The sequence below is a fragment of the Chrysemys picta genome, chromosome 4 (genome assembly GCF_011386835.1).
Source record: "Chrysemys picta bellii isolate R12L10 chromosome 4, ASM1138683v2, whole genome shotgun sequence".
NCBI classification, from domain to species: Eukaryota; Metazoa; Chordata; order Testudines; family Emydidae; genus Chrysemys; species Chrysemys picta.
In genome coordinates, this window is record NC_088794.1 from 58,847,782 (window position 1) to 58,871,356 (window position 23,575).

At 40.3% G+C, this 23,575-nt stretch overlaps 2 protein-coding genes across 12 annotated transcripts in view; one reads left to right on the forward strand and one right to left on the reverse strand.

Moving 5' to 3' along the window:
• Positions 1 to 12,637, forward strand: part of KCTD20 (potassium channel tetramerization domain containing 20) — a 62,618-nt gene extending 49,981 nt beyond the window's left edge. For all 3 annotated transcript variants that reach the window (XM_065595026.1, XM_065595017.1, XM_065595029.1), the window contains exon 13: positions 10,766 to 12,637. In XM_065595026.1, the coding sequence (XP_065451098.1) occupies positions 10,766 to 10,783 (18 nt within the window). In that variant the 3' untranslated portion in view covers positions 10,784 to 12,637. The remainder of the gene's footprint in view (positions 1 to 10,765) is intronic.
• Positions 1 to 23,575, reverse strand: part of STK38 (serine/threonine kinase 38) — a 32,805-nt gene that overhangs the window by 3,621 nt on the left and 5,609 nt on the right. For 3 of the 9 annotated variants that reach the window (XR_010600998.1, XR_006174186.2, XR_010600999.1), the window contains exons 5-16: positions 22,982 to 23,065; positions 20,455 to 20,578; positions 18,393 to 18,547; positions 16,994 to 17,096; positions 12,095 to 12,156; positions 11,027 to 11,144; positions 10,588 to 10,711; positions 9,219 to 9,314; positions 8,779 to 8,873; positions 7,417 to 7,885; positions 3,485 to 3,703; positions 1,591 to 1,794 (exon numbers count right to left, since the gene is read on the reverse strand). Coding sequence is in view for 1 of the 9 variants with exons in the window: in XM_005280500.5 (XP_005280557.1) it covers positions 7,755 to 7,885; positions 8,779 to 8,873; positions 9,219 to 9,314; positions 10,588 to 10,711; positions 11,027 to 11,144; positions 12,095 to 12,156; positions 16,994 to 17,096; positions 18,393 to 18,547; positions 20,455 to 20,578; positions 22,982 to 23,065 (1,092 nt within the window). In the remaining 8 variants the exon portion in view is untranslated. Of the gene's footprint in view, positions 1 to 1,336; positions 1,515 to 1,590; positions 1,795 to 3,484; positions 3,704 to 4,362; positions 7,886 to 8,778; positions 8,874 to 9,218; positions 9,315 to 10,587; positions 10,712 to 11,026; positions 11,145 to 12,094; positions 12,157 to 16,993; positions 17,097 to 18,392; positions 18,548 to 20,454; positions 20,579 to 22,981; positions 23,066 to 23,575 lie in introns of those variants that run through there. The other 6 variants (XR_006174185.2, XR_010601000.1, XR_006174182.2 and 3 more) reach the window with 4 other exon arrangements.

Here is a 23,575-nt window from a genome sequence, read left to right on the forward strand (position 1 = left end):
CCACTGGTCTGGGGGGCTCTGCATTTTAATTTAATTTTGAATGAAGCTTCTTAAACATTTTAAAAACCTTATTTACCTTACATACAATAATAGTTTAGTTATATATTATAGACTTCTAGAAAGAGACCTTCTAAAAATGTTAAGATGTATTACTGGCAGGCGAAACCTTACATTAGAGTGAATAAATGAAGACTCGGCACACCACCTCTGAAAGGTTGCTGACCCCTGCCTTAGCCTGTGTGGGTAACAGGAGGGGACCTTCCTTTGCTCCAGGGGCTAAGCTGCCCTTGCCCTTCTCAAGAGCTGGGACCCAGGAACTGAACTTTGTCCGCCATGCAGCACTTACCCTTAGCAGCCAATCATTACTGCTAGGTCACATCTGTTTAAAGAGAGTTTCCCAGGCTAAGCTCTCAAGGGGCAGGGTTTGAGAGTCTTTTCAAAGACAGGCCAGGATTGTCACTGAGTAGTGATGAAATCTCATCCTTCCCTGGCAGATTGAAGGGCTCAGACAGCTAGTGAAATTCAACTTCTGATTTTGGGATTAATGCCGTTGGTTCATCTAGCACAAACGTTTGCAGGTGTCAGGCCCCTTTAAATCTCTCATGCAATTGTAGGCTCAGTTGGCTATAACAAGTTACACAGTAAGATGCTAATGCACCAGCTTTAAATGTCAGCTCATTTAATGCTGGTATAAGTGGTGGCTAAGATTTTCAGAAAGGGCTAGTGATCTTGGGGCTCTCAGTTCTTGGGGGCCCACCATGACAACTTAAAGGGACCTGATTTTCAGAGTGTAGGTCAGAATAGCCCGAGCCTGGCCTAAATTTGAATGCCGACTCAAGTTTCACAGCAGGCCTGGTCGTTCCATAAAGAACTGTACCTAACACCCCACAATCCAAGCAGCCCCCCCACTGCGGCTCAGTTCCAACTGTACATACAACAGGGAGTGAAATAAAGGAGTGGCGCTCAGATGGTCTGACCCACTAAAGGAAAAAAAACTGAACTCCTGCGTGCTTTCCCTCTGCCATTTAAACGCCGTACACCCTTTTTTCTAGCCCTAGGTGCCTTCCTGGGGATGTGGCAAAGTCTAATAAACAAGAACTGCAGTCCTGATTGCCCTTGACCCTCCAGCCCTAGCATCCTATAACAGGTGCAGCTCCTTCCCTATGCATACAGCAAGGGTTAAGTTCACATGCAAAAGGTCATCTCTGCACACATTTCAGGGGTTACCACTGAGCCATGTGATAATTTACTTAGAATAGACCGTATAGGCTCCATACTGGGATCAACACCCCATTGTGCTAGACCCTATACACACACAACAGAGACGGCCCCTTACACAAAGCGCTTGTAGAGTATGAGAGCAGCGGAGCAGTGAGTTGTCTAACCATCGTCAAGTGTTTTGTAGGTGTCGTGCCAGCCTGTGGTTACCACCAAAAAGTTTTAAAATACTACTAGATCTAGACAGGTAGCACCACTCAATATGGCTACAGCTGTTCTGTTGCTGTAAGTGTAGCCTGGGGAAAAAAAATAAGGTTACTGCAGAATCTGGAAGGGGAGTTATTACAAAGGATTATGACAGATTTTACTCACCCTTCAGTAGTCATTATTCCTGGTTTTGGTCAGTGCTGTTGGCTGCCTCTTGTGTACAAGACTAACTATTTGGCATAATAATCAGCCATTGAATGCCTCTGGCTGGGTACGGTGGAGGCTAGCACTAAAGGCTGTTGGCTGGGTGGGGAAGCTTGAACAATGCTGGGAAGGCTCAGGGTTCTTCATCTTCATGAGCAATAATTTCTGTCAGTGTAAAACAAAAGTCCCATGAGTTTCATAAATACGGCCCGCACGAATCTGATTCATTGAATTTTCTTTTTAATTTGGGACGGGCGGGGGGAGGAAATGTATGTTCATTCATTCCTAAGAATGCCTTAGAACTTAAGATGAAACCAGGACCAGCTTCTGACTCAAACCTGGAGCTACAAAAGGCTATCTTAACAGTCCTTGTTTCTATGGCATCTTCTAGCGGAGGATCTCAAAGTACATTGAGTTAGCTCCCAGCCCTGCATAGGGGCAGGTATCAGCCCACTGGAAGAGACAGTGGATTGGGAGGCAGGTGACCTGAATTCCATCCATGCTCTGACATGGTGGGTGATCTTAGGCAGTCAAAGACAGGCCCATTTATAGGTTCCTAGGCTGAAGAGCTAGCAGCTGCTTATCAAGTTGATGGCAATTATGGAAGCTTCCATAAAGAAGCAAGAGTCACAGCCAGTCTGCCTCAAGGGAACTTCTGAAAAAAAATGTTATTGATATTACCGAGTGGTAAAATTAAACTAAGTGGCAAAGTGGCCTGGGTAAGAGACTGACATTACTGCTATCCCCTGACAAATGCCACCAGGTTTCTGGGACTAGGAGTGATTTGTACAAACAGGCAAATATGGCCCTGAAGCCATCTTTAATTAGATCCAGTAAGAGCAGTGAATACCCGTCATCATTTAGTAATCACTCTGCATCTAAGCTGGCCCTCATGGTCTAAGAAGGTATTTTAAAGTCCTAGATAATTTGTAAAAAAATTAAAAGAACATAAAGCACAATTTTAAGTTAAATCCAGTAACCATCCACCCATCTACTGCATTCTAGCTTATTGCAACTTGATCTGGGGTTAAGGCATTTGTAAACAAACAGAGCTTTAGGAATCCCAAACCCTATTAAGTGGAGTTATAGATGTAAGTGATGATCAGATATTGGCCCAGGGCTGTGTGCTTTGGCAAGTCTGATCCTGTGCTCAAAAGCAGACTGGATAAAAACATTATGTGTTGGGGTCTGAACTACCAGCTGGCTGTGGCATGCCACAGTGTGGTAGGAAATGAGTCTAATCTTCACTCACACCACCAAAGCCGCCATCATGTCATCCCTCACCCCTTATAAAATACTGAGCCATTTATTCTCCTATTCCTGTCTCCACACAGCACTCCCGCCTCCCTAAATGTAACCCTCTTTTTACCAAACCACTTCTCTCCTTCTTGATCCCCAGCCCTACCCTACAGCAACTATAAACCCTACACTTTCCCTTTACACACATCCTCAGCTGGTGTGAACTGATGTAGCTCCATTGAAATCAGCAGAAGTAATCTGATTTACACCAGCTGAAGATCTGGCCCAGAACCTTAACAAATCAAGAATGTCACATGTTCCTCACCAAAGCAGCTTGTAACAATTCTCAGTCAGGGTCTGGTTGGGGAGCATGGCCTAGTACGCAAGGCCACAACTCCTGACTGCCAAGGGAGTTGTGGGAAGAGCCCAAGCCTTCCCACTCCACTGGGCTCCAACCCAGGGCCCTTTGGGCTACCTGTGGTCTAGCAACCAAGGCTGCTTAAGGGGGTCCTCCCTGGGCCTCTTCCTCTCATTCCCTCCTCACCCCCGCATCATCTTAGTCCAAGACTTTCCCCTCGTGGGGAAACCCAAATCACAATAAGTAAGAGGGGGTTACCAATGTCCAAGGTCCACAGGATACTTCCCCTCGCAGGTTGTCTCTGGGGTGCGTCCTTTCTTCCCTCAAGAAGGGCCCCTTTGGGCAGTTGTGTCAGAGCCTTAGGCTTCCTCTGCCCTGCAGTGCTGGAGCTGTGGGCTGCAGCTCTGCTCACCTCCAGCTCTGTCACCCAAATGAGCTAATTCCCGATCTCAATTCCTCCAGCAGATGGAGCATTTGCTGCAGGGGGGGGGGGGGGGAGAAAGGAGAGAGAGAAGAGTGGCTAAAACCCAAATAATCCCTTAACCCCATGTTGCCCAGTGTGGGGTTTGTACACCCCATCATACAGCTACATGATCTCATGGTCATGACCTTTGTCTTCCCATCAGCCTAGTACCAGGGTTTATTATAATCTCTTGTGCTATTATGCCTCATACATACGGCCAGCTGTTGCAAACGGCCAAGATGAAGTTAGTAAGCTGAGCTCAGTGATGTATCACACAATTGCAGCCTTTAGCAACTGAGAGCAGACACTGCCTTCGGTCTGTCCAGGGCAATTCACATTTATGGCACTCTATAAAGACAGAGGTATGTTCTTTTTCAGAACATTTGACTATGAGAAGAGACCATATTTCTTTCACCTGCAACACCTTATTCATTTGGGCAAAAGTAGAATGCACATAAGGAACAATCCTCAGTCTTTTTTTTTTTTTTTTTTAAATAGACACTTCCATCATCAAATCCATTGTTGTTGTGGGCTAAAATGCCAGTCAATATCTAAGCCAGTGTACTTCGGTGAAGGACCCTACTCTCAAAAGTAATTGCTATTTTCATATAAAAAAGTGTAAATATCAGCAAGAGACATTCCCCTTTGTAAAAACAAAACACAGCAGCAAAACTACATCGACAGAAGAGGATTTATTTATTTACACAGCTGAGGGGAACGTAAAGATCATTCCATAAAAATAAGTTGGGTTCCCTCATGCTGAGACCCCAGCATCTCACAGAACAAGTTTGCCAAATTTTACAATGCGATTTAGTAATAACATCATGTATTTACAAAACGCTTTTTCAATTGACAGTTTAAGGCAGAGTCAGGGCACAGTGATAGTAAGTGGCACCTAAGTGCAGTTTTGTGCTAGGCATAATATGAAGAGAGGAACTGGCAGCATAACTTACAGTCACACCCATTAGGAAGTTTAAGATTGGAATTAGTTTCTCCTGCAGGTCTAGCTGGAAAAGAACCAGACCCACTCCTTGCAACCTTCATCTGTTTGTAGCTTTAAACAAAAAACCACAAGGCATTCCTAATTACCTCCATTTATCAGCTAATGAGCACATAGACAAGGCTGGTAACTTGTTAACTTAATAAAAATGTTTGGCTAGCATATCTAGAAAAAAAGTACAAAAATCTTATTCTGATAGCAGTGAAGTGTGGATCGTGGAAATAATACACAGTACTGTTTTTCTAGTGTTGACAAAAATACCTGTAGGAAAAGGCAGACTTATGATGCATCTGCTGTAAAGGAAAAATTGCCACTTAGAAGGGATGACTGACAGGTTTCACATTTAGGGGGAGATTTTCAAAGGCACTAATTCCCATTGAAAGTTGAAAGTTCTTAAGAGCCACTTGTGCCTTTGAAGATCTTCACTTTTTAACTCAAGGACGATAATATACAACACCCAACTGGACAATCTGAGTGTGGGGTCAGAAGGCATTCAGAAATCACATGTGCACTAGAGATTTCCATAACAAGGTATTGTTTATAGACTTTCACAGAACCCCTACAAGCTATAATTGTATAATTCTCTCCCTTGTTCTTTGGAATTTGTAAAAAACACCAGTCCCTTTTATTAAAGGGTTAATAATGCAGCTGCTGTCTCAAAACCTTTTACTCCGAAACCGTAACAGCTTCAAAAGGGTTTTGATCTTCACATTTTAAGCAAGCAAGAATTGCAAAACAATTTTCAATAGTTAAAAATGCCAAGAGCTCTTAACTTTCCAATGGCTTATAAGGCAACATTTTCAAATGTGGGTGACAGAGCAATTTTACCACATCTAAAATGTAATGATCAGTCCTTGATTTAAAAAACAAACAAACAAACACTATAAATAGTATAAAAGGATGCTTTGCTGGCTAGCAAATAAAGACCCTGATCTTTATTTTACTTTGCTTAAGTAGTCCTATGAATAATCCCATGGGCCCAAAGATCACTGTTGTCAGAGTAAAAACTACTCTTGAATTTAGGATTGGCAGAATTTAGCATTTAAACTGTTTACAGCAATGCACTGAACCAATTCCTACTACGCAGAAATACAACAGCACAGATTCAGGGTTTCTGGATGGTCTCAGTTATGGCATTTAGGGAGAGGATGTTAACAAGTTGTCACCCACAATCTTAATCAGTCTTTCTGTTATGTACAGTATTTGCACTCAAATTAATCCTTCATTCAACATTTACTCTGTGACACTTTAATCCAAAAGACATTTAGTGGAATATTCCCTAATGCAGCCATTAAAAAAATTATTATATTACAATCAGATTCTTCCCTTTGTTAGCCTAGAAAGCTAGGGCTAAATACAAACCATAGCCACCAGGTCATCTTGACACACTGATCTAGCTTTAAAAAAAAAAAAAAAAAAAAAAAAACACAGTCTTTTTAGATGCTAGGTATTTTTAGCGTTCAGCACCAAAAATATAATGTAGCAGGAATTTAAACTGTTCAAACTGATATGCACTTGTTAAAAATCTCGTTAATTTAAAATCTAGTGACACACTAAAGACCAGCACCACAAGGGGGGGGGGGTGGATCTGTTTATTTCACATGCCACTAGGAATGCACTGATTGCACCTATTTTGTAGCTAAGTGGTGTTCCTGCACATGGAAAGGAATTATCAAGAGCTCAGCTGATAAAGAATCCTCCAAATTAATTTGATCCAGCTCCAAGAGGTGCTTAGGCAAGGGAAGGCACTTTGGGGCTCTCATGGAGAGCATCCTGATTATAAAGGAATACACTTTCATAAACTACATTAGGCAATAATTAGTCAAAGAGAGAAATGGCAGGACCCATGTACCAGAATTTTCAGACCCCCTTGGAAGACTCTGAGTACAGAGGTTTTAGCCATGGTACTGAGAGAAACTTTGAAATACTAAGTAGAGGATGGGAAGGCCACTGTGAATAAGGGTTTGTAGGAGGAGCCCTAGGCAGAATTTCACACGTTTTGCCATATCTTCCTGCTTGACACTACCCCATGCCACTAGCAAGTAATATCATCATCTTTGAAACTGATCAAGGCTGGCAGATTTTACAAGCGGCCAAGAGATGGCAGCAACAAGAACAGAAAACCCCATGGCCTGTCCTATTATACATAGGAGGCCCATCAGCAATCAGGATAAATGGATTTCCCTCCCTCCCCTTCCTATGCCCCCACTCCTTTTCTAGGTCAGCTCTTGTTATTGGCTAGTTTACTAATAATCTACAATAGCCATTTGTTTGCGTGGAGGTTCTTCAATACAACAGTTGGAAACTGTTGGCTTCCATGGAGTAAGTTCTACCAGGATGAGTGGCCTGTTTCTCCTGTCACTGCTCAGAAAAAGCAAAAAAGTGTTACACAATTTTAATTTAGAAAAATATTTAATGGCTTGAGGGTCATTGTCTTAGTACCAAAAGTAAAGTGCACCACAACTTGAGGCTACTGATTGAGCTGAAAAATGCTATTAAAGAGGCTTCTGAGTTATAAAAAAATAGCACTACAAACTACGGTTAAGGCAATACAAGTTTTGTTCATCTACTAGATAATTTACTGGACAGTTTTGTCTATCTCAAGCTTTAATTATTGCTTTATTTCCTCTGTGCTACAGTTCTTAGCCATTAGGAAAACAGTGCTGGCAGAACTGGCAGACTGAGTATATCGCTCATTGCAGGACTGGTGAAATATTTTGTAAATACCATATGCTTTGTGATGTTAGAAAGTAAAGGCGCTCTTCCTCTCTCTCTCCTCCTCTACTGAACAGTCTAGCAAGGAATTCAATGTGAAAACAGAGACAGGCTTGCTCCTGAAGCAGCAAAAAAATATCTGCCTGCATCAGAGGTAATAGAGTTTCATGGAAGTTTTCAGTGGAGTGGAAGAAACAAATCCAAGTAAATAACAATGGTGTGTAATATATTGTGTCCTGAAAAACTTTTCAAAAAGAGTTCATAGCCCTCAGGTAAATTGTTTTAAGGGCATAAACCCAGTACAGAGAAACAAGATCCAAGGCTCAGAAATAGTCTCAGGTCACAGTTCACTACTTTCCTGCTTTCATATAGGATGGGATTGCCCCTCGGGCTGTCAGCCCCTCAAATCGTTTGTAGGTGTAATTGATGAAGACCCAGTCTTTGTTCTTGTAGTCAGTCTCTGGATGGTTACTTGTGGCCACTGAAAGACAAAGTGACACAAGTGTTAACTTCTTCAGATATTAAACTGTACTCAATATACTGACATGACACTGGACTCAGTCTTTTATTTTTAAAGAAATTATACAACTTCTGGTTGGGAAAATTCTGTTTCCCAGTTTTATTCTTCAGTTCTAGAAAAAAGGGAGTCGTTACAGTCTACGGTGTGTTAAAAAATCCACTTGCTAACAAATGCTCAAACAGGCCTTGACATAAAAGCGGTCATTATGAAACACATGGTGGAATAGCCATTCATTGATTAAAGCAGACCCATTTTCACCATGACATTGGAGAACGTTATAAAATTACACATATTAAATCTCACGGCTGTGCCCTGAGAAGCACTGCCACATCCCAACTATACATTTCCATGGCAGTCATGCGTAACACCAGAGGAACCATCATGGTCTTATTTGTACAATAAAAGATGAACATTTTCTTTATAAACACATTTATATGAAAAACTCAGGTAAGGTTATCAATGGCACTTCCATGAGGGATTTTTGGCTTTAATGCTACCACAGAACGTATTACACTAGTCAAGTGAGGAAGACTGAGAGGGAGAAAGTTCTGAGTTTCACTTTAGTTTGTGGGTTTACATCTGAAAGTGCCCTCAAATCCCCTTACATCTAGATATTGCAGCAAAATACAGAGTCCCTTGCTGCCCTGCGATGTCAATGGAAGTTCCGTGCACAAAGGACTTGCAGAATTGGAACCACAGTTTGTAAAATTTACCATTCAGAATTCCCCTTAAGTATTAGATGATTAAGGATTCTTATCCCGAACTTGCTATCAAGACAGACTTGTAGGATTCCTGTTAAAGTAAACTCTGCATTATCATTATATGTAAAATAGTGACAAGAAGGCGATATTTACCTGTTGGTTTAAGGATATCCGATTCTGGAAATTCGTCGAAGTTTGAGGTGTCATCAATGCTTTTAATTTCTATTGATATTGCAGCAGGTCTCTCTCTGCCAAGAGCAACATTCTCAATATTAGGTTTTAAGGCAGGCAATGAATACATTCCATTTCTATAGGGACTCAAAACAAAAGTCTTGACCAGGATATGCTTGAACCTCAGAGAAGTTCCGATCAGGATCTGAACTTCATCACAGCCACGCAGGCCTGGTTATTGCACAGGCCTGGTTCCCTGCGTATTCAAGTCAGAGCTGCTCATTTTACCATCACAGGCAAGTTTTTACTGTAGCAGCACTTCTGACAAACTTAACAGTCTAATGTAATTAGACCACTGGACTGGAAAATTAAACAAGGACTAGCTTTCTGTAAGGATGCTGAAGTGTCTGGCAATGTCCTACCTGATATGCTCCCAGTCAACCCCTTCAAAGAAGGGGTTACCCTTGATTTCTTCGACACCAGGTGCACCAATTCTGTGCTCCCATTCACAGCAAAATCTGTGAAAGGAAGCATGAAAATAGTGAAGTGTTATATTTAGAGACAGTGAGTCATTTTAAACTGAAGCTAGTATTTACATGTAAGAAATTGTAACTGAAAGATAATGATAAGAGCTCTTATTTTAAAAAAGTAATACACAAACTATGCTAAGGAATGCTAAGGCTGTGACAGAATATAGGGAATTTACATTCAAGAATATGCCCTTTCATCCAGGACCAGCAGAGGGCAAAAGTACACACAAAGCACGTACGTAGGAAATACGTACTTTTGTATTGAGACCAGATTAAAAACTTATCAGAAACATCATCTACATAGTTAAGACTAAAGAGCAAAATGATTGCATATTCTCTTTCCCAAGCCCAGCTCAGTGTCTACGGAATATGTTTATAAATCAAACTCTACACACAAACAGTGTCAGACACACTTACTTACCTGTTGTGTTACAACAGTGGGTCTGGAAAACATTTCGAGCCACTTCCAAGGAGGTTTGTAGGGAATTTATTCCCTGAACTGAGTCTGAGTTTTAGTGTGTATGTTTGCCTTGGTTTAGACAAGGATGAAATGTTTCTGGATTGGCGACTGCTTCTTGTGGAAAGCATAAAGGCTGATGGGGAGATAATACATATCTGCCTTAAGGCTGTTATGTGGAAGCAAAGTGGTAACCCTTATTTCAGACAGGAGTTTGTTTGGATAAACTATTCAATTCCAAAAGGAATTTAGAGCACTCATGAGAAGCGTTTCAAATACATCGGATGGAAAGCCAGCAATTCTAACCTGCTGTCCTAACAAGCGTAAGCCTATTTCAAGGACATCCTTTGCCAATATAAACAGAAAGCGTCCATACAGCCAGTTAACACAACTCAACATTCTCATTCTGTGTTTCCTTCAAGTGGAGATTCAATTTCTGAAGAATTCAGAGGCACAGGAAATGGGGGACAAAGACATGTAGGAGGCAAAAAAGCTACGAGATGAGGTGCTCCCAAACATAAGATTTTACAAGAATCCCCATTAATGCAGCTCTTTAAGGGCTCCCAATTTAAATGACAGTGAACCACCATTAATTTGATGAGAGGATATTTGATTAGCGATCTTCCTAGTCAATACATAAGTGTGACAAATGCACCACCTTAAACTTCGAAGCACCAGCTGTCTCGTTAGGCAAGTTGTAAGAGAGGTGTTTCATACAGTTTGTAGGATGAGAAAATTCATGACATGTAACAAGTGGCACCACATGACAAGCTTGGTCAGCTGCAGCAATTGACTGACTGGTACCTTAGAATAAGATCCTTTGCTTTCTCAGAGATTGGAACTTCTGGGGGGAAGATCAGAGTCTCTTTCCAGTTCATCACTTTCTTATAGGTTTCTTGAGGGGTCTCAGAACAGAAAGGGGGATAACCTGAAAGAGAAAATACACTCTGGTAATCACAAATTACTCTTTACTTCATTGCAGAAGCTTAAATTGAACTAATTTGAAGCCACTTGGCGGGGGGAAGAGAACAGCAATAACTCCATTTGGGTTACAAGACAGAAGTTTAAAAAAATGCAGGTGAACAGCAAACTGGAGAAAATTGCTTAACGTGAAAATGGGCACCAAGTGTGAAGGTGTGCCAACAAAAGGTAAACGAAGCCATGAAAAAGTGAACTTTGACTCTGCTATTATGTAATATGAATTTAACATATACTCTAGGTTTGTGCATTGCTAGTTTCTTACCAATTAACATCTCGTACATGATGACCCCAAGTGACCACCAATCACAAAGCTTGTTGTAACCCGTCTGCATGAAGACTTCAGGAGCGATGTAATCTGGAGTTCCCACAGTGGAAAAGGCCTGAAATTGAATGGCTTCAGTTACACATTTTGAGAGAGATCCCGTCTGACTAACGGGTAACTGAGAAATCTTCGCAGAACCAGAGGGCTTGAACAGAACCCTCACAGACAACTTATTCAAACCAAAAGATAATTTTTTTTTAAATAAGATCCCACATGCTATCAAGATACCATTAAAGTGACAGCAGTGAAAAAAAACACTATTGTAGGGGAAGGGAATAAAACCTATTTAAATACTGCAGCTCTATTTTTAGAGAAGATAGACTTTTAGAAACATTTTAAGAGAGATTAAGAAAGTGATAAATAATACTGTTTAAAAGTCTTTGTAGGAAGCTGTTCCTCCATCCCCTAAGGATACAACAAGGCTAGACAGTGACCAACAACGGCAATACAAATTGTAGCATAGCCCTAGTTCACAATGGAGACTTGGCAGTGTTAATGCTAGAGATGAACATGAGCCAAGTAACATGCGATAGATACAAATCTAATCATGGAGTTTCTCTGCCAGATCCAGCTAGACTTTGGCAGATGTTATTGTTTATGAAATCTGCACGGTAAAATCACCACTACGCACCTCCATCTGCTTTGTCCATTTCTCTTAAGGCATCACAGTTTGGGTATGGGCTAGAAGTCTCTCCAGAGGCAATGTTACATTGGAAATAGCTAAGAACTTGGCTAGTTTTAGCCATAATTGCACCAGAAAAAGCATCAAGCCATGCTGGTTCTCTATCTTAAGCGTAAAAGTCACCAGAATTTTACAGATGGACAAATGAGTTATTTCTTTTTTAAAGCCCAACTGCAGAGATCTTTCACAGTACTTCAGAGAAGTGTTCTGAGAGTTTTGAAAAGTGCCACAGTGTAAATGCTGTTCATTTTAAATATCAAAGAGCCAACCCACTTGCATCTCAGAGCTCACCCGTGAGCATCTGTAGACAGAGGGACTGCACTTACCAACTGACGTCTATTTCTCTTCCACGTTTCTGCTTTCCTTTTGGAATTCATGTTCTGGAAAGCTAAAGAGGACCAGAACATACAGGCATCAGTATTACTCATTTTTCTTTTCTTTTCCACTTTCTGTCCAAGATAAATAGCCCCACTTGAAGTTATACATAAAGGGGTAGTGTTACTCCTAACTCATCAGCAGCTTCTAGACCCTGCCACTTGACAGTCTGCAAGCACTAGACACTGCTGCATTCTGAGCACTACAGTTACAATTCTGTAAGCACTTCCATTAGACATCCACGTTTTCAGAAGTTGATAACTCCAGGAACAAAATACTCACTTCAAGATGGCTACATTTAAAGGATTAGATTCTGATCTCAGTTACATCCATCTAAATCTGGAATAAATCTCATGAATCCAATGGCGTTAGCTCAGCTTTAAAATGATGTAAAAGATCACAATCCAACCTCTCTCTGTAAAGTTCCAAACAAATCTATTCACACATGGTATATGCTTTTGTTTGCTGAAGTTAAAATAAAAACATTGATGTTTGAGGGTCTTTTAGTCAGTCACATAGCATAGGCACAACTAGTTAAAAAGCCTAGATTGGGAACTGCTTAGTAAAACCTTATCTCTGACGACAGACATGTCAGGTATAGTTATGTTTATGGTATTTTACAGTGCAACCGCTCAAGCTACAGTGCAACACAGAAACAGGAGGGATAATATAGATCAGCATTTCCTTTGCATCTATCTCTTCTCTACTGAACTGAATTCACAGAGAAGTTCTCAGATTGAGAGCCCTGGAAATGGATGTCCTCTCTATCCACAGAGCAGGTAAAGTAGAAGCAGCAGCAGTGCCAGCTTCCCAACACTGCCTTCCTATCATGCCTCAAACCTGATTTGAAGGGACCATCTGTAAAGGATAGAGGGGTGTTCCGTCTCTACAGCTCAGAGAGGCCAAAGACAGACTGCCAATAGAGGGTCAATTAGTACTAACTGTGTTGGTGTTTTTTGTAATGTGTACTCCTGTTCACCAGGAACTGGACTCACGGTGGTGTCAATCATTTGAATTAAACTATTTCGAGATAGCCAAGACACTGACTACTAATCATAAATGTTAGTTAATTGGGATCTCAAAGCCTCTAATCAGGAGGAACTGTTTCTTTTAAAAGCACTAGAATGAATATGTCAAAAGCCTCTTTACCAATCACATATCCTCACCACAGAGAAATAGCCAAGAGAAAGTGACTGCCTCCTCTTTTTCAAGTAATATATGAAAGAAGAGCACAGAGTCATACCAAGATGTAGCACAGAAGCATTTACACTGGTGTTGCTGCAGAGGGAAATTGACTAGAAGCTGAAGAGTACGAAGTTTTGTTTCTTGCTAAGAACCTAGCTTCAGGAGAGTCTGCAATTTCCTATTACTCTGGTGCCATGCTCCCGCTCTTCTTGCGAAACAGTTTTAAAGACTTAGATTCTGGGGATGTGCATTCCCAAGAGTTAAACTATCTCCATGCCTCCACATGTGATATGGCAGGGTTTGCCATGTTAGTCTTGTGCGCTGCTAGCATGTGATCTGCTAGCAGTCCTTGCTAAAGTACATGCAATGAGCCTATAGTGTAGTACAGCATGGAAAGGATAATATGAGACTTGAAGGAAGGAGCAAGCTTATTGGAAAGGTAAACACTTATATTTACATAAATATCTTGTTAAGTAGCAAAAATAAGAAAGGAAGTGCACAGTGCAGAAAGTGCAAGAGGGAACCTGCAGTTTAATAGGGACTAACATGGAGACTGGGGAGATGGGTCGGAAACAAGAGGGAGTGTGGGCTATATTGGCAGAGAGAAAGGAGAGTCAGGACAAAACTGGGAGGAAAGATCAAACCAGTATCTTAGATGCCTATATACAAATGCGAGAAGTATGGGGAATAAGCAGGAAGAACTGGAAGTGCTAATAAATAAATACAACTATGACATTGTTGGCATCACTGAAACTTGGTGGGATAATACACATGATTGGAATGTTGGTGTGGATGGGTACAGCTTGCTCAGGAAGGATAGACAGGGGAAAAAGGGAGGAGGTGTTGCCTTATATATTAAAAATGTACACACTTGGACTGAAGTAGAGATGGACATAGGAGACGGAAGTGTTGAGAGTCTCTGGGTTAGGCTTAAAGGGGCAAAAAACAAGGGAGATGTCATGCTAGGAGTCTACTACAGGCCACCTAACCAGGTGGAAGAGGTGGATGAGGCTTATTTCAAGCAACTAACAAAATCATCCAAAGCCCAAGATTTGGTGGTGATGGGGGACTTCAACTATCCGGATATATGTTGGGAAAATAACACAGCGGGGCACAGACTATCCAACAAATTCTTGGACTGCATTGGAGACAACTTTTTATTTCAGAAGGTTGAAAAAGCTACTAGGGGGGAAGCTGTTCTAGACTTGATTTTAACAAATAAGGAGGAACTCGTTGAGAATGTGAAAGTAGAAGGCAGCCTGGGTGAAAGTGATCATGAAATCATAGAGTTTGCAATTCTAAGGAAGGGTAGAAGGGAGAACAGCAAAATAGAGACAATGGATTTCAGGAAGGCAGATTTTGGGAAGCTCAGAGAGCTGATAGGTAAGGTCCCATGGGAATCAAGACTGAGGGGAAAAACAACTGAGGAGAGTTGGCAGTTTTTCAAAGGGACACTATTAAGGGCCCCAAAGCAAGCTATTCCGCTGGTTAGGAAAGATAGAAAATGTGGCAAAAGACCACCTTGGCTTAACCACGAGATCTTGCACGATCTAAAAAATAAAAAGGAGTCATAAAAAATGGAAACTAGGACAGATTACAAAGGATGAATATAGGCAAACAACACAGGAATGCAGGGGCAAGATTAGAAAGGCAAAGGCACAAAATGAGCTCAAACTAGCTACGGGAATAAAAGGAAACAAGAAGACTTTTTATCAATACATTAGAAGCAAGAGGAAGACCAAAGACAGGGCAGTCCCACTGCTTAGTGAAGAGGGAGAAACAGTAACAGGAAACTTGGAAATGGCAGAGATGCTTAATGACTTCTTTGTTTCGGTCTTCACCGAGAAGTCTGAAGGAATGCCTAACATAGTGAATACTAATGGGAAGGGGGTAGGTTTAGTGGATAAAATAAAAAAAGAACAAGTTAAAAATCACTTAGAAAAGTTAGATGCCTGCAAGTCACCCGGGCCTGATGAAATGCATCCGAGAATACTCAAGGAGCTAATAGAGGAGGTATCTGAGCCTCTAGCTATTATCTTTGGAAAGTCATGGGAGACGGGAGAGATTCCAGAAGACTGGAAAAGGGCAAATATAGTGCCCATCTATAAAAAGGGAAATAAAAACAACCCAGGTAACTACAGACCAGTTAGTTTAACTTCTGTGCCAGGGAAGATAATGGAGCAAGTAATTAAGGAAATCATCTGCAAACACTTGGAAGGTGGTAAGGTGATAGGGAACAGCCAGCATGGATTTGTGAAGAACAAATCATGTCAAACCAATCTGATAGCTTTCTTTGATAGAATAACGAGCCTTGTGGATAAGGGTGAAGCGGTGGATGTGGTATACCTAGACTTTAGTAAGGCATTTGATACGGTCTCGCATGATATTCTTATCGATAAACTAGGCAAATACAAATTAGATGGGGCTACTATAAGGTGGGTGCATAACTGGCTGGATAACCATACTCAGAGAGTTGTTATTAATGGTTCCCAATCCTGCTGGAAAGGCGTAACGAGTGGGGTACCGCAGGGGTCTGTTTTGGGACCGGCTCTGTTCAATATCTTCATCAACGACTTAGATATTGGCATAGAAAGTACGCTTATTAAGTTTGCGGATGATACCAAACTGGGAGGGATTGCAAGTACTTTGGAGGACAGGGTCATAATTCAAAATGATCTGGACAAATTGGAGAAATGGTCTGAGTTAAACAGGATGAAGTTTAACAAAGACAAATGCAAAGTGCTCCACTTAGGAAGGAAAAATCAATTTCACACATACAGAATGGGAAAAGACTGTCTAGGAAGGAGTACGGCAGAAAGGGATCTAGGGGTTATAGTGGACCACAAGCTAAATATGAGTCAACAGTGTGATGCTGTTGCAAAAAAAGCAAACATGATTCTGGGATGCATTAACAGGTGTGTTGTGAGCAAGACACGAGAAGTCATTCTTCCGCTCTACTCTGCTCTGGTTAGGCCTCAGCTGGAGTATTGTGTCCAGTTCTGGGCGCCGCATTTTAAAAAAGATGTGGAGAAATTGGAAAGGGTCCAAAGAAGAGCAACAAGAATGATTAAAGGTCTTTAGAACATGACCTATGAAGGAAGGCTGAAAGAACTGGGTTTGTTTAGTTTGGAAAAGAGAAGACTGAGAGGGGACATGATAGCAGTTTTCAGGTATCTAAAAGGGTGTCATAAGGAGGAGGGAGAGAACTTGTTCACCTTAGCCTCTAAGGATAGAACCAGAAACAATGGGTTTAAACTGCAGCAAGGGAGGTCTAGGTTGGACATTAGGAAAAGTTCCTAACTGTCAGGGTGGTTAAACACTGGAACAAATTGCCTAGGGAGGTTGTGGAATCTCCGTCTCTGGAGATATTTAAGAGTAGGTTAGATAAATGTCTATCAGGGATGGTCTAGACAGTATTTGGTCCTGCCATGCGGGCAGGGGACTGGACTCGATGACCTCTCGAGGTCCCTTCCAGTCCTATAATCTATGAATGTGCTACATATACCATTCACCGTTTCATCCCCAAACCCTCCACATATGCAGGGTTCATTAGATCCCTAACAGCAGCTTTCCACCATTATGTTGAAATCAGTCACCTTTGGAATTTCTAACGCAGTTCCCATAGGAGAGAATGTAAGTGCTGGTACTGATGAGAGAGAACTTACTGAAATCACTCGGAAGACTGTGGTTCAAGTTTCTGTAGAACTCCGTTCGGTGAGCCTTCTTTAGCCCAGTGCAGAGACCGAAATCTGACAGTTTCACATGGCCCTAGAGATGTAGAGACCCAAAATGCAGAAGAAATACAACACATCCACCCAAAGAACAGAGTTATTTACCCATTTATTTCATATGACAAAACACTAGGCATAATTATCATCTTGCTCTAGCCTACAATTGGAATGAGATATTGAACAAACCTAGGGATAATTTTCTGTACTGCCACACAGTGGATGTGATTGAATTTCCAGTAATGTTCCCAATAAATGTTTACTTCAATGGGGGCTGAAGGCACTTCCCCTTGCAGGATCAGCCCCATAGTCCCTTGAGGGAGAATATTGAATGGGATGAGGCAACGACCACCCCAGGTAAGAACAAATAGCTTCCAGGAGGAGTGCTGTCTAATCCTCTGTCAGAAAGTGGATGAGTTGTGGGTGGACTCAATAAGACACAGGATATTCCACAAATTAAAAAAATGTTACTCTGCCCAGGGCTTGAATTTGTCTTATTCACAGTGCAAGGCAGCAATGACACTCAATGTGAAGTTCTTTTTTGAGCCTAAAAATGGCATATTATATCCTAAACTTGCATGACTCTGTAAACGTCTGCTCCAATCAGAGCACTTAATTATATTTTGGAATCAACAGAAGTAGGTAAATTCTTCTTGTCAGCAAATTTCTCCCAGACAAGGTAAGTAGAAAAACATAAAATTTTACTTAGCAATAGTAAGGTATTAAAACACACCAACTTCCTGGATACTACCTACTATAAATACATACATACATACATACATACAAGTAAACCTGACCAGTCTGGAGAAAGATTCTGAGAAGAGATAAGAGCTAATGAGACTGGAAGCCTAATGGATCAGCTACATCCCCACATTTGGTGTTAAACACACTACTCAGTATTTGGTGACCACATGCAAAGCAGATGTCAGGCCCAAAGGAAACGTCTTAGACTAAGGAGGAAGAAATGAAACCAAAGGATGGTTTTAAACAGCACTGAAAACCAAACACAGCTCAAACAACTGCCACAAGAGAGCACTCTGTAAATAAGATACTGTCAGCTGAAGGTTAGATTGATGTAGCTTTACTTCCATCAGGTTCATGGAAAATAACCTTAAATTTCTTACTCTTACAGAGGATAACTAAATGATAATGCCATCTATCATAGCATTCTGAATTCTAAGTTACCCAGTGTATTTGCTGCTAACCCAAATGTCACCCAGTTGTTATGGGAATATCTTTTGTTGGACCAATTTCTGTTGGTGAGAGATGTTTCTCTCATATCCTGGGACCAACATGGCTACAACAACACTGCATACAGTGGTTGATATATTTGTACCTTACTATCCAAGAGGAGGTTATCTGGCTTGATATCCCGATGGATAAAACCAAGCTGATGAATGGAGTCAATGGCTAACACAGTCTCCGCAATATAAAACTGAGTCTCTTCTTCTGTTAGGGTGTCTTTTTTCATCAACAGTGTCATCATATCACCTAGAAAAAGTCAGCCACCACAAACAGCAGAAGTAAATACAAACTGATAATTAAGCCCTACATCCATTTTACATATCAGTGAATTCAGACACCGTTTTTATGAAACAATTATATTTTATACATTGTGGATTCACAAACACCCAAGAAATGCATACAAAAGTGTAATTAGTTCTTCACTCAGCTACAGTCGAGCCTGTTGGTGCTCATTAGTTTATTCAGTTGAAAGAATTTAGCAATTAGATTATGAAAATAAAGCTTCAATAGAATGCCAGTTCTTTGGGGCAGGGACCATGACTACCGGTTTGTTTGTACCCGGATTGAGGCCTCAGGTTGCTAGCACAATACAGATAGCATATATCTTAAATTTATGTATCTTAGATTTTTAAATTAACCTAGATTCCAGGGAATGTCTTCTCTCGGTGACATCACAAATAGAATGACCACAGGCCATCAGTTGGCGCTAACAGAGAAGGTCAGCGTGACGTTGTTTAGTAATGTAAAGCCACATACAGGAATTTGTTGGTGGCAGGTATTGAGACATCCAATTTTACAGAAATCCAGTAGACCCAAACTAGTTTGTACTAATCAGCAAGAGACCCACTGAAATACTATATTCTGTGAATTAGCGAGTAGATGAAATTTAAAAGGATACGCCAAATGCACTTTGGTTCATTATAATTTTAGTTTAGTTTTCATTAAAGACTTGATAACATACCAAATAATGGTATAAAGTAATGGATATAAAAAAGCCTCACAACAACAGTCAGGTGTATAGTCGTCACTGAGAAGTGAAGAGAGACTGTCTTGTGAGCATGTAAACTAGTGTGTGCTATTTACCAAGCTTCTACTGCATTTGATATTGTGCCAGTCTATCTGAGAGTTTCTGTCTCAGTTATAAAACATCTAATTAGCAAAAAAGTGAACTGTCTGCTAGAAATGTCTCTCAAACCAAAATTAGTTATGGACAACCACACAAGATCTGGACCTTAGATAACAATTCTGCAGCCAGACACACATTTAACAATAACAGACTGCATTATTGCACAATGTCAGGTCTGAAGTCAATCATTTGGTTTCAATAGTCACATCATGTTTTCAGTATAACCCAGCAAGATTTCAGTAGAACATTCTTCTTGTTAGTATACTATAGTACAGGGGTAGGCAACCTATGGCACGCGTGCCGCCTTCGGTGTCACTCACACTGCCCAGGTCCTGGCCACCAGTCTGGGAGCTCTGCGTTTTATTTTAATTTTAAATGAAGCTTCTTAAACATTTTAAAAACCTTATTTACTTTACATACAACAATAGTTTAGTTATATATTCTAGACTTATAGAAAGAGACCTTCTAAAAAGGTTAAAATGTATTACTGGCACGCGAAACCTTACATTAGAGTGAATAAATGAAGACTCGGCACATCACTTCTGAAAGATTGCCGACCCCTTCTATAGTAGTTTCAACACTCAAGAGTTAATCTTTAAAGCTCTTCTTTGCAGACAATAAAGAGGTTATTTCTGATGCAAACCAACTACAAGAAAAGAGTTAGAAAATTGAAAACTGGTTATGGTTCTAAGAGGATAGGTGTCAGATTGTGAAGATAAGGCTTGACAGAACATCTAGGTCAAGTATGCAAACATTTGTACCTAAGCACGCTTGCAAAAGAACATACCCATGGCACAGACAGGTAACTATGGGCCTGACCCTGCAAGGTGCCAAGCACCCTCATTCTCCAATGAAGTCACCAGGCATTAAGAATGGCTCAGTTCCCTGCAGGATCAGACCCAACACTACACTATAAAGCAATTACACATGTACAAATACCGGTAACAAAGACAGACAAGATTTGTTATAAAGCCAGAAGACCGCCACAGAACAAAATGAAAGTGACTTTTTTATCTCAGGTAATTACCTCCAGGCAGGAACTCCATGATAAGGTACAGGTTTAATTTATCTTGAAAACTATAGAACATTTTCACAACCCACAAACTGTCTGCCTCCACTAGTATGTCCCGCTCCGCACGAATATGGCCAACCTAGGATATATATATATATGCATATGATTAATTATTAAGTTTTTGATGTTTTATTAGATGCATTTATCTTCACACACAATTCAAACACTGTTTTGAGGGGATTCAAAGACTAAATATGCAACTGTCAAGTCTCTACATTAGGAATGGAAATACCATCACGTTTCAATACTTTCATCACTGGATATTTTCACATATTAAAATAGTGCAACAGGTTTTTAGGCAAGTATAACCTTTGAAGACTGCAACAGCTTTATAAAATATGCTTCTGAGTATGAGCAGGCAGAAAACCTTACTAAAGATCACTGACATTCTTTCATATGCTTTGTTTGGAATGTACGGACTAAATAAATTCCTTGGGATTCTGACTCCATCTGACCCCTCAGTGCATAGATCTGAAGATCCTTTATGTTCAAAGGTTTCAACTGTAAACCGTATGACACGTTTTTGTTTTGAGGATCTTCAAAAAAATTACAGTTACATCAGTAGATCTACTAACTGCAAAGGGAATGTTTGCGTAAGTAAATGTTCACCAATGTAAGCAAAGGGTTTACAATACGACCCTAGTTTTAATGGCAATTGAAGGGCTTGAACCTAGAAACACCACCATAAGTAGTGTTTGCTACAACAATTAGTCCAATTAAATGCACTCAGCAGGTCTATTGACAGTAGTGAGCACTATGTCTGGTAGTGAATGGTTGCAAGATCAGGTCCTAGGGATGTCTCTGTCCTCATCCATTTGAGTAAAAGACCAGTCTAACACCGTAGCATGTAACTCAACCCACTGCATACAACTATTCAGCAAGTTTTCATGGAGAAAAATAATCCCATTTTAGTCTAGATGACTGTTTATATATACACCTACTATACCTATAAAAAATGGATCCCCTCCAAGTCAGAAGTACAGCTGTGGCTAGGGTAGTATGGAGAAGCTTGTCTTACAGCTACCTGCTTTATATCTGGACTGTAGACAAACAGAGCACTTCAACGTCTAATATTGTTACTTCCTTAACCTTCACATGGAAAAGAGAACATTGATTGAATTATAGATATGATGAAAATACAACATTTGATTTGAGGCGCTTATTATACAAGATAAACTACTTACTATTTGGGTTATAATATCTACTATATTAAGAGCACTAACTAAAACATGCACAAAGGGTATACTAACTACAGTTCAGAATAGTTAACATAGATGAGACATGGATATTTCATAACCGAGACTGGGAGTCAAACCCAGGTCCCCAAACACATCAATGCAGGCCCACACACCAAGCACTGACTTTCAAAATTGCTATGTAAAGACAAAGAGGTCAAGAGTGCAATGCTATTTTTTAAACTAATACCTTTAAAAGACAAAAGTTAATTCAGGAATTACTGCCTACAAAAACATTGCTTCCTAGATGAACTCCAGTGCCAAAGAAGGATTGGTTGGTTCAGACTATAATAGTCCCAGAAGGGCTATCAAAGATATAATACAATGACTCAGATTGGCATTAATATGAAAAGTGCCACTACTTTGGAGGTCCTGCGAATGAGTCTGAAGGATTCATGCAGCTCTAGCAACTGATATTTACAATTAAATCCATTAGACATGCTAAATCAGGATGAAATCAGAATTGCAGCAAGCCAGCACTCTGAAGATTGTATTGAGATTTCACATACATATCTTTGGTATCAAGTGGTAACGTAGTATCACAAAATGCAGAAAGAGGAACATAATCAGTTGTAATACAAGTGTTCCTCTATTGCTGTTCAGAGGAAAACGGCCATTTTCCTACACCTTGCTTCTCCAGGTTTTCAGATGGAAACAGAATGTTCAGTCACACTCTATATCTGACCATAATGCCTCTTGCAAAAAGCCAGTGCAACTGAAACCTTCATCAAGAAATTGACCAAGGTTGCAGAGACAATTTTTTAAAATGCTGTTTTGAATATGTGAATTAATACATGTTATTACATATTTACAATTAGTCACTGATAAAAATAAAGAAATATAGCAAGTGAAAGCTATATTTTTTCCTCATAACCACATAAAAGTTAGACTCAAGAGAAACCACATTTCTTCCAGAAAGAGTTACAATAAGGCTGAAATGTTCAAAGTGGTTTAGGGAAAACTGAGTATCCAAATCCAAGGCAGGTTGAAAAGTCTCAAAAAAAATAAAAAAATAAAAAATAAAAAAAATAAAAAATCTATCTATCCACTCACCCACACACCCCTAGCAGTTTTTAGCTAGCAAAATCTAAACCATATGTTGCAGTGATTATTCTTTAGTGTTTTGTTTTTTTAAATATAGGCCCACTTTTGTCCCCCAGGAATCTGAGTTTGCAATGGAGCAGAAAAAAAGATTTTAAAAAGAGGCAGAGCTACTAGAATTGCTAATAGTAATTTCAAATAATCACCTGCTCTTTTTCAAGCATGTCAGCTTTGCGTAGTATTTTCATCGCATATACATGCCCTGTGTCCTTCTTCTGGACAAGCCGCACCTTCAAGTTTTGCAAAAATATGGAGTCAGAAATACATTCTTATCACACCAACTTTTCCAGGTTTCTTTTACAGTATTCTGGGTATCATACCCTAAAACCAAACATTTCACTTCTATTTTGCAAAGCAGAATCAGATTATAAGGACAAACAACACTAGCTGGTTTATGATAATGGGATATAGAGCCTGCTACCTCTAGGACACCAGATCATTCTACCAGAGCCCACTACCTCTAGGACACCAGAAGAAAGATGATACCATTTGATAGCATTTGGCAATCTGTGACATGAAACGAGTTGGATGGTCAAAACCCAGTTTAGTGGACAAGTTTCTATGTCATGAAAACCCATTATAAAAGGCCCTTTGGGGTGCAGCTTCTGCTATCACTGCATCACAAAAACCATTACTACAGGGTCACGATGGAGGCACACTGGCACAACAGCATCACACCTACACTGCTGCTGTTGTATCTGTTCTACAGATAAAGGGGCTTTCCAAGGTTGCCAACCAAG